This window comes from Nomascus leucogenys, chromosome X (genome assembly GCF_006542625.1).
Source record: "Nomascus leucogenys isolate Asia chromosome X, Asia_NLE_v1, whole genome shotgun sequence".
NCBI classification, from domain to species: Eukaryota; Metazoa; Chordata; class Mammalia; order Primates; family Hylobatidae; genus Nomascus; species Nomascus leucogenys.
The window spans coordinates 66,764,523-66,776,312 of record NC_044406.1 but is presented as its reverse complement, the minus strand read 5'-3'; the positions used below and the strand labels follow the sequence as shown (position 1 = coordinate 66,776,312).

The 11,790-nt window shown below is 40.2% G+C and overlaps 1 protein-coding gene across 1 annotated transcript; it reads left to right on the top strand.

Moving 5' to 3' along the window:
* The first annotated feature begins 8,850 nt into the window (after positions 1–8,850).
* On the top strand, positions 8,851–11,127 carry MAGEE2 (MAGE family member E2). The gene has a single exon (XM_030806931.1). It carries the CDS (start codon positions 9,051–9,053, stop codon positions 10,620–10,622), a length of 1,572 nt encoding a protein of 523 aa, XP_030662791.1. The 5' UTR covers positions 8,851–9,050; the 3' UTR covers positions 10,623–11,127.
* The last annotated feature ends 663 nt before the right edge of the window (positions 11,128–11,790 follow it).

Genomic DNA, 11,790 nt, shown 5'->3' with positions numbered 1-11,790 from the left:
AAACAGATGTTGAAGAGGCTGTAGAGAAATAGAAACACTTTTACAATGTTGGTTGGAATGTAAATTATTTCAACAATTGTGGAAGATAGTGTGACAATTCCTCAAGGACCTACAACCAGAAATATCATTTGACCCAGCAATCCCACTACTGGGTATATAACCAAAGGATTATAAATCGTTCTACTATAAAGACACATGTACACTCATGTTTATTGCAGCACTATTTACAATTGCAAAGACATGGAACCAACCCAAATGCCCATCAATGATAGGCTGGATTAAGAAAATGTGGCACATATACACCATGGAATACTATGCAGCCATAAAAAAGGATGAGTTCATGTCCTTTGTAGGGACATGGATGAAGCTGGAAACCATCATTCTCAGCAAACTATCGGAAGGACAGAAAACCAAACACCGCATGTTCTCACTCATAGGTGGGAATTGAACAATGAGAATACTTGGACACAGGAAGGGGAACATCACACCCCGGGGCCTGTCGTGGGAGAAAGGGGGAGGGATTAGCATTAGGAGATACACCTAATGTAAATGATGAGTTAATAGGTGCAGCACACCAACATGGCATATGTATACATATGTAACAAACCTGCACATTGTGCACATGTACCCTAGAACTTAAAGTATAATAATAATAAAAAATAAACCCTTCTGACATGAAAAAAAAGAGGTTCTGTTTTGATGTAATTCCAAGATTTGCTTCAAGATTTAGAGCTTGTTTTAGCAGTTCTTGTAGTGCTGGCTTGGTAGAGGCAAATTCTCTCAGCATTTGTTTGAAAAAGACTCTATCTTTCCTTCACTTACAAAGCATAGTTTTGCTGGATACAAAATTCTTAGCTGATCATTGTTTTGTTTGAGGAGGCTGAAGATAGGGCCCCTCTCCCTTCTAGCTTGTTGGGTTTCTGCTGAGAAATCTGCTGTTAATCTGATAGGTTTTCCTTTATAGGTTACTTCAGATTTTAAGATTCTTTCTATCATCTTAACTTTAGATAACCTGATGACAACGTGCCTAGGCGATGATCTTTTTGTGATGAATTTCCCAGGTTTTCTTTGAGCTTCTTGCATTTGGATGTCTAGATTTAGCAAGGCCAGGGAAGTTTTTTCAATTATACTCTTAAATACATTTTACAAACTTCATATTTCTCTTCTTCCTCAGGATGGCCGACTATTCTTAGGTTTTGTCATTTATCATAATCCCAGAATTCTTGAAGGCTTTGTTCATATTTTTTTTATTTGTCATTGTTGGATTGGGTTAATTTGAAAACCTTTTCTTTGAGTTCTGAAATTCTTTCTTCTGCTTGTTCAATTCTATTGTTGAGACTTTCTAGGGCGTTTTGCATTTCTATAAGTGCTCCAATGTTTCCTGAAGTTTTGATTGTTTTTATTTATTTATGCTATCCATTTCATTGAATATTTCTCCCTTCACCTCTTTTTTTTTTTTTTTTAATTTCCTTACATTCAGCTTTGCCTTTCTCTGGTGCCTTCCTGATTAGCTTAATAGGTAGCCTTCTGAATTCTTTTTCAGGTAAATCAGGGACTTCTTCTTGGTTTGGATTCATAGCTGGTGAGCTAGTGTGATTTTGGGGGGATGTTAAAGAACTTTGTTTTTTCATATTACCAGAGTTGGTTTTCTGGTTCATTCTCATTTGGGTAGGCTCTGTCACAGGGAAGGTCTAGGGCTGAAGGCTGCTGTTCAGATTGTTTGGCTCACCGGGTGTTCCTTGTAGTACTCTCCTCCTTTTTCTATGGATGTGTTTTCCTGAGAGCCAAGCTGTAGTGATTATTATCTCTCTTCTGGATCTAGCCACCCAGCAAGTCTACTAGGCTCTGGGCTGGTACTGGGGGTTATCTGCACAGAGTCCTGTGATGTGTACCATCTGTGGGTCTCTCAGCCATGGATACCGGCACCTGTCCTGGTGGAGGTGGCAGGGGGGTGAAATGGACTCTGTGAGGGTTCTTAGCTTTGGTGGTTTAATTCACTATTTTTGTGCTAGTTGGCCTGTCAGGTGCTTTCCTGAGAGCATCAGCTGTGGTAGTATGGGGAGAAACAAGTGGTGAGTGGGGCCCTAGAACTCCCAAGAGTATATGCCCTTTGTCTTCAGTTACCAGGGTGCATAGGGAAAGACCATTGTGTGGGGGCAGGGATAGGAATGGATGAGCTCAGACTCTCTCCTTGGGCATGTCTTGCTGTGGCTGCTGTGGGGGATGGGGATGAGGTTCCCAGGTCAATGGAGTTATGCTCTTAGGAGGATTATGGCTGCCTCTACTGTGTCACACAGGCTATCAGGGAAGTTGGGGAAAGCTAGCAGTCACAGGCCTAACCCAGCTCCCACTCAACCCAAAGGGCTTGGCTGGAGGTTTCCTTTTCCTTGTGGCCTTTTCCCAGTGCCTCTGGCAGTCCTCTTCAAGAATCCCTGTGAGGCAAAGCAGAAATGGCTTGCTAGGGAACCCAGTGAGCCAACAGGGCTTTTCCTGCTGCTTTCTCTAACCCCGTATTTCACTACGCTCTCTAAATTGACTCCGCTCCAGGTAAGGTCAAAATATTCTCCTCTAATCTAGACCTTCAGGTTTCCCGGTGGGGGAGTGTGTTCAGGGGTGGATGATCTCCCTTTCCCAATTCCAGTTTGGGCACTCATAGTATTTGGGGTGTCTCCTGGGTCCCGCAGGAGCAAACCACTTCCTTCAGATGGACTGTGGGTTCTCTTGGTTTTCCTAATGTAGTCCTGCAGTCGTTCTGAAGCAAAAGTTCATGATGCAAGCCTACACATAGCCTGGTATACTATCAGATAAACCTTGTTGCTCTCCTGTTGAACACGAACATTTTCACACATCACCAACTTCAGATAAGACCAATCTATGACCAAAACTGATCAAGACAAAAACATGACTACTGTATAATCAGATCTGAGCACATTAAAATATGAAGATTGTCTCTGCAACAAAAATTACCCAGCATACCTATATCCTTGCTAACATGAGTGAGTGCCACTCCTTTACCAATTATATTCTTAGCCTTATTCTAAGCTTCTGTCCTTCTAGATAAGATTTGTTAAGACAACCAAACATAGAATTGCCCTAGTTCCTGTCAGAATCCAATCCTGAGTGAACACCCACATCCTTTACATCCTCCACCAAATCACACAAATGAAGCTCAGATCTCATAATAAGTCCTTTCACATCCACTTACTGAGACAATTCTCCATAATGTGTGCTATCCCTTTAATGAGTAATAAACCCAATTTGTTCAACTACAGGTATATCCTTGGTTGTCAATATCTAGTGGGCATTTATACTCAAAAGCCAATATGCTTAGAGATCAAAATACATGAAGGGGTACACCATATTAAGGGATTGTAAGACTTGATATTTTAAAAATACTATCTTAAATTAGGAAGTAACAAAATTCCAAGGCTTCTCAAGTATGAATGTTGATAATTCTAAAATTTAAATAAAATGCAATGGGGCACGAATAGTCAATGCAATTTTGAATAAGAACTAGAAGACTAACATTACCATATATTAATACCTGTCAAATTAAAACAATTAAGGCAAGATAAACAACCTGACAAACGGAACAACATTGAGAAGGTATAAAGAAGCCCATACATATTTGATCACCTGATTTATGACAAGCATGATACTACAATGCCATGATGAAAGCTCGGTTTTCTTTTTTGCAATAATGGTGCTTGATAGATTGAAAATTGGTATGGCATTTTACCATTTACCATGTGGTGAAAATAAAATGAAAACTCGACCTCTTACCTGACATCATACTCAAAAATAAATTCCAGATAAGTTTTAGATCTCAAAATAAAAGGTAAAACAATAAATCGTATTTGAAGAAGGCATAGAAATACCTAATTGTCACCTTGGTATATGCAAAGATTTTTTAAACATAGCTCAAAAAGCACTAATCACATAGGAAATTAATTGATAATGTGGACTACACAATGACTAAGAACTTCTGCTCATTGAAAGATAATATTAAGACTGTGAAAATGTAACCCATATATGAGATAAAACATTTGCAGTACACGTATTTGACAAAAGACTTGCATCCATAAAGTACAAAACTTAACAAGTCAACAAGAAAAGAAAGACAGATCAGTTGAAAAAAATGGGCAAAACACTTGAACAAGTATCTCACAAAAGAGAATATCCAAGTGGCTGATAAACACATAAAAATGAGCTCAATGTTTATTCGTTACCAGTGATAGGTAAATTAAAATGATAATACCATACAGCTTCACCACTCATTAAAATAGTTATCATGAAAAAGGGAAAAAAAAAGAAGTATTGGTTAAGACATGGAGAAACCAGAACACTCATTCTCTGCTTATGAGAGTACAAATTGGTGTGACTTCTTCTGGGAACTCTTCAAAGTAGCTGAAAGTATGCATAATCTGTGATCCAAAAATTGTGTTCCTAAGTACCCAATATGAGTGTATGCAAAAGTTCATGAAATGACATATGCTAGAATATTAAAAGCAGCACTATTTATTCCAAAAACTGGAAATTACCCAAATGCCCATTGCCATTATAATGAGTAAAAATAGATACGTTCACAAAATAGAAAGCTATAAGGCAAACAATTGAATGTTTTATAATCATAAACAACAATATGCATGAATCTCACGAACATAATATTCACTAAAAGATGCTAGACATGAAAATAACTATACTGTATAATTCCAATTATATAGAGTTTAGAAATGGGCAAAAACGGATCTATGGTGTTAAAACTTAAGATGACGTTTACTCTTGGGACAGAGGGTCTTCAAATGAGTGGAAGGAGGTGTAAGGGGGACTTCTGGTTGCTGGTAATATTCTGTTTGTTGACTGGCTGCTTGTCATACAAATATGTCCAATTTATGAAAATTAATTGACCTGCATACTTATAATTTACACACTTTTATATAGAAATGTTGTATTTTAATAAAAGTATGAAAAAAGAAAATTAGAAGAACATATACTAAAATGTTAAAAACAAATATCTCGGGTGGGTGGAAACATGGATATTCAAAAAAATTTTGACACGTTCTTGTATATTCCAATCTAATAATAATCAGGTCTTGTTATTTGAAACTGAATAAGTATTATTGCTTAAAAATGAATTGAATCTAAATGCTTATTATAATTTTAGATATAAACAAATAAATATAAAAATTTGGGGTATAGCTACCACAATATTATAGCCATACAATGTCATCCAGGGATGATATTTTATGTATGTGAATTTTCTATGTAATTATAATATTCACTTGAGCATCAATCCTTTTTTTTAAAAGTTATGATTTTCTGGATTTAAAATTCTGTAGTACTTATTTATCTGCCCTCTTAAACAAAAGTTAACTTTTCTTGATAAGTCGAGGTCATTCATGATTATACTATACAGTAAAGAATTTGAGAAAAATTAGAACATATAGGCATTTCTGTCCTTGCATTGAATGCCCTCAGATAACATAGTATTTCAGTCACAATATCAGCTTTGAACATTGTTTCCATCTCCTTCCATTTGAATTATCTACCAATTATCACTTCTTGGGGCTACCTTCTAGCTACTCATACTCACATACTTCTTAATATTCTGCCTTTAATATCCATTAGCCTGATAAGATAAATGACCAGCTTTTTATGAAAAGTGTTTTTTAAAAAGCTAAATATGAGTAAAGAAAAAATTATAATGATATGCCACAATGCACCCACCAGAATGCCTACAATCAAACAGAACAATCATACCAAGTGTAGACAAGAATACCAAGCAATAGAAATTCTTATGCACTACATGGAGTACAAATTGATGCAAGAATTTTGAAAAACTCTCTGGTAATATCTATGAAAACTAAAAATATACATACTTGTGACCTAGTAATTTTACTCATAGACTTATTTCCCACATAAATATACACATAAACTAAAAGCAAAGTGCAAAAAGGTTCATAGTAGCATTACTTGCAATAGCCACAAATGGGAAACAAGGCAAATGCCCATCAACAGTTGACAGGATAAGTTGTGGTACATATTTCTACAATGGCAAACTATATAGTAATGATAATGAACAAACTACTTTTATACACAACATGGGTAAATAACACAGTGTAGGATTTTGTTGGAAAAAGAGAACTACAAATAAATATATGATGTATAATTCTACTAATATTAGTCAAAGTTTGGGTGGAGGCAAAACTAACTGTGATGCGAGAAGTCTGAACAGGGGTTTCCTCTCAGGACAAATGAGTGGGGAGATTGGGAGGGAGTGTCATGGGAGCTTCTGAGATGCTGGTAATGGTCTGTTTCTTGAGTGGCATCATGGTCAGATGGTATGTTAAATTTATCATAATTTATCAAGCTCTACATTCATGATTTGTTTACTCTGTGTATGCCATATTTCAATATTAAAGTGAAAAAACACTTTATTAAAATTGTTCTGGAAATGTATAAAAAGGAGGTCAGGAAGCATCAAAAGAAGTTCAGAATGGAGAGCATGATCTCATCTTTTTTACATTATACTTAAAGAGCGGAAAACATGCCATATGTCATAGTCACAGAGACAGCTTTTTGTTATTCATTTAACAATAACTAGAACTTTTTAGAAACTTGTAGAATAGAAATAGCTGAGACGAGAAGTGTAGCTCAATATGGCCAGGAAGAAGGTATCATGGAAGGATGTGCTGGGGAATAAAGATGCAGATAGAGAGCCAAGTAGCGACCAACTTGTTAAGGGTTTCAATGCTGTGGAATGGGATCAGGATGTCATTTCAGAGATAAGATGCTGCCATTCAATGTTGCTTTTCTTTATTAGATGGAGGGAGTAGTAGGAGGTTCAACTCATGACAAACTGTGAGCTGAATTTCAAGGGGAAAATGTACCAAATTGTTTGTTTTTATTTGTTTTTGTTTATAACTAGAGAGCTTAAAGATCTTATCTCAATTTGCCCCCGGGAAGCACCTATCTAAGACAAGGAACAGGAACCCTTCTGGGGAAGGGTAAAGACCAGGGCGAAGGGCCCCATCAATTCTGGCCTTAATCATACCTTTGTAGCAGCTTGGAAGACAGTGCTGGTTTCTACAACACTCTCCCTGAAAAAAGGATCAGCATACAAACCACACATTTCTACCTTCTAGAACATGCACATTCATTTGTGTAAACATTGATCTCTTTAGCCTAGTTTGACTAAATTCGTGGCCCTGAGCTACCTACTTCAGTACTGAAGAAAGCACCTGGGATGTAGACAATTTCAGAGGTGAGTAACCCCCACATGTGAAGACAGTGGCCTCTGAAGGAATTCCAGGGCATAAGATTACTGAATGTAATGTTCCGTGGAATGTAACAGTATTCATTACCATCAAGAATTTAAGGAAGAATTTCAATTGTAACTTCAGATGGCAACCCTATATAAATCTTTTCTCTTTCCAAAGCAGCACTGAAAAATGCAGCCATCATAGTCTTTAACTTGATGATTGAAGTCTAGGATTACACCTATGTTTTAGCCCAACTATTTTAGTAGAGCTCTCAGAAAATAAAGCAGCTGACTCACCTCTTCCTGGCAAAATGTTTGGATTATGCCTCCCCAAACACACATGTGTGCTGGCACGCATACACATACATAAACCCTCTGAATAAATAGCTTCTATTCTGATGCTGCCATTCCTGCCCTGTGGGGCCACAACAAGCTTTGACATACTAAGTGAAGAATAGAAAATCCAATCCTTACTGTCTAGCAACCTTCATCCTCATCTCCCACCCATTCTAGTGCACTCTGGCTCTAGTCACCCTGGTGAGTGGCTGTTACACAAACTTGTACCTACACTCCTCTAGGCCTTTCCTGTTGCTGTTACTTCAGGTTAGAATACTACTATAAACCCTTCCCATTTATTCATCACTTAGAGTTCAACTGCTTCTTGAGGCTTTATTGGAAACTGCCCGCAATTTAACATACCCCAGACTAAGCTGTAATTCATTACTTACCTCTGTGTTTGTATCACATGTTAATTGACCCACCATCAGAGCACCTATTTTCATCTATTTTATGAGTCATGTTTAATAAATAAGGTTAAAGATCAGATGGTGTGAGAGAAAGTAATATGCTTGAGACTGACAGACCTGAGTGGTCTCTTTCATTTATTGCTGCTTGACTTTGGACAGGTACATTTACCTCCATGACCCAGTTTCCTCATCTATAAAATTAGGATCATTAAGAGTAGCTACCTAAGAGCTAGCATTATATGAATAAGTATGAGGAAAGTGAAAGCACCAGAAAGAGTGCTTGCACATAGTCAGTGCTCCGTAAGTGTTATCTCTCATTATTATTGCCATTGTTTGAACCTACCCCAGAATGTAAGCTCCACACAAAAAGGGAAAAATCACTATGTTTGTATTCTGATGTACAGCACTCTGCCTGGTATGTGGCATGTGGTCAGTAAATATCTGTTGAGTGAATGGATGCTTTAACGAGTCTGTGAAATAATTCTAATCGTTTGCGCCCTCTTCCTCCTCCTCCTCCTCCCTTCCTCCACCTTCTGCTCCTCCTCCTCCTCTCTGAATCCTCTACCGCCTGATAGCATGGCGCTTTATGCCCCACAGAAAAACTTCAAGTGGAGGGCGCATCACTGAACGGCTCCTGATCCCTTGACCCTTTTGCTATATCTGTTACTCCATTTCTCGAATTCTCTTCTCTAACAAGTTCGAGTTCAGCAGCAACCACTTCAACCAGCCTAGCCTGCCCTTCAGAGGTGAGGGTGCGGAAATGAGAGACAAGGCATGGAAGACAGGGAGTGGGGCGTGGCCACCACGATGCAAAGCCTGACTGAGCCTGCGTAGGCTGCAGCAAAATAACGCTCTGAGGCTTGCAGTCGTTGCTGGCCAGCGCTTGTGTAGAAAGATCGCTCTTCACACCAGATTTCACTTTTGATCCTTCCAGCTCCAGGGTCTCGGGCTTCAGCTTTGTGCCGAGGCACCAACACTGCTGCGGTCCTCTCTCCGACTGATCGCTGATCTCACCGTTCCCGCTCCTCCTGTCTCCTGGAACCATGTCTCTGGTAAGCCAGAATGCACGCCGCTGTAGCGCAGAGATCACTGCAGATTACCGCGACGGCAGAGGTGAAATACAAGCTACTAACGCCTCCGGGTGCCCCACCTCCATGCTAGTCGTTGATGCCCCCCAGTGCCCTCAGGCGCCAATCAGCTCTCAGTGTGTCAACACTTCCCAGGCCATTCAGGACCCGAATGACCTGGAGGTCCTGATCGACGAGCAGTCCAGACGTTTGGGGGCGCTCAAGGTCCATGACCCTCTAGAAGACAGGTCGATTGCTTTGGTGAATTTCGTGAGAATGAAAAGCCAGAAGGAGGGGTCTATCCAGCAGTCCGAGATGCTGGAGTTTCTCAGAGAGTACTCAGATCAGTTCCCTGAGATCCTCAGACGAGCCTCAGCTCACCTGGACCAGGTCTTTGGGTTGAAACTGAGAGTTATTGATCCTCAGGCTGACACCTACAATTTAGTCAGCAAACGGGGTTCCCAGATCACCGATAGGATAGCAGAGTCCCTGGACATGCCAAAAGCAAGTCTCCTGGCCCTAGTCCTAGGCCACATCCTCTTGAATGGGAACCGAGCAAGAGAGGCGTCCATTTGGGACTTGCTGCTAAAAGTTGATATGTGGGATAAGCCTCAGAGGATCAACAACCTCTTTGGGAACACAAGGAACCTCCTCACTACTGACTTTGTGCGCATGCAATTCTTGGAGTACTGGCCGGTGTATGGCACTAATCCCCTTGAATTTGAGTTCTTGTGGGGCTCTAGAGCCCACAGGGAAATCACAAAGATGGAAGCCCTGAAGTTTGTGTCAGATGCCCATGATGAAGAACCCTGGAGCTGGCCAGAAGAATATAACAAGGCCCTGGAAGCTGACAAAACCAAAGAAAGAAGCCTGACTGCTGGCTTAGAGTTCTGGTCGGAGGACACTATGAATGATAAGGCAAATGATTTGGTCCAGTTGGCTATTAGTGTCACCGAGGAGATGCTGCCTATACATCAGGATGAGCTATTGGCTCACACTGGCAAAGAATTTGAGGATGTGTTCCCAAATATCCTCAATAGAGCTACTCTAATTCTTGATATGTTCTATGGGTTGTCTCTGATTGAGGTTGATACCAGTCAGCACATCTACCTCCTTGTCCAGCAACCAGAATCAGAGGAAGAGCAAGTGATGCTAGAGAGCCTGGGGAGACCCACTCAAGAGTATGTAATGCCAATCCTAGGTTTGATCTTCCTGATGGGCAACCGTGTCAAAGAGGCCAATGTCTGGAACTTGCTTCGAAGATTTAGTGGGGACGTAGGGAGAAAGCATGCCGTCACTTGTAAGCTTATGAGACAGCGCTATCTGGAATGCAGGCCACTGTCCTACTCTAACCCAGTTGAATATGAGCTTCTATGGGGTCCTCGAGCTCACCATGAAACCACCAAAATGAAAGTCTTGGAGTACATGGCCAGGCTCTACAGAAAGCGACCACAGGACTGGCCAGAACAATATAGGGAGGCTGTGGAAGATGAGGAGGCCAGAGCCAAATCTGAGGCAACTACCATGTTTTTCCTTGGCCCCACGTGAAGTCTAGGGAATATGTATCACTTCAGCTGAGTGGCATCAGTTAAAGATGCCTTGGTAAAATAGGCATTGGGGCTCTAAATTAGAATCCGGGGAGGGCTTGGGTGGGAAGTACGAATTGTGCTTGCTGTCTGTGTTCCAATTCTAGTAGTATTTCCTTCCTTTTAATATACTCTTGGATTAGGTTAATGATCAATATTTATAAATGGAATTTTTCATTTGCCATCCCGGTCTTGTTTCAGCATAAAAGTTCAGACAGCTCTGTAAAATGTATTGATAATATTTACATCTTTGAAATAATCAGTAAAATGGTCTGGTACAGGAGTTAAATAACAATGACACACACACAACAAAACAAACACAAAACCACTGATCTGTGATTGCTCTCCCTTTGTGTCTACTGTCATATACATATATACAACTATATATATATATATATATACACACACAAATATATATATATATAAAAAACTGTCATTTACCTGTATTTGCAATAAAAGCATAATGAATTAGACACCATGCTTGTGCATTCATTTATTCTATAGGCATTTATTAAGCACCTGCCATGCTCTGAGAACAGTGCTATGTGCTGGGAATATAAGAGTGAAGAAGACCCAGCTGGGCTCCAGGGCTTAAGGGGGAGGGCTCATGGAAGCAAACCAGCAATTATATTATGCTATGGAAAGTGGCATAATAGGCATAAGCTCAGAGTTCTATGAGAGTCCACAGGAATAACTCCCGATTTTAAGTGCTGGGAAGGTGATGGCGTCTAAGAAAGTCTGGGGAAGGTGCAGGGATGTCAAGCCTGGATGAGTGGGAAAGTAGTCAGGAATAGTGGTGGGGAGGATGAAGTGGTATGGAGGGCTGGGGACAAAGTGTGCTTTAGTGACATCTATTGTAAGATCTGAGGCTGGGGAGAGGAAGGGAAGGACTGCTAGTGAAGACAGAGGCAGTGTGTAAAGCACCTGTGAAGAATTTGAAATAACTCAGAAAGACAATGACTTTAAAGGAGGAGTGGGAGAAATAAGTCTGTGGCAGAGGTAACAAGGGCCCATATCCTCAGAGTGACTCTTGAGAACCAACAATGGCCTTGCATCTTCAGTCAGACTGAACAATCTACCTGGAGGAACTCTGCAGGGGATCCTCTGCCAATGCAGTTTATTTCAGCACC

What these genes read in the sequence shown, in the direction of transcription:
- MAGEE2 (XM_030806931.1), top strand. Translation starts at nt 9,051, where the DNA reads ATGTCTCTGGTAAGCCAGAATGCACGCCGCTGTAGCGCAGAGATCACT.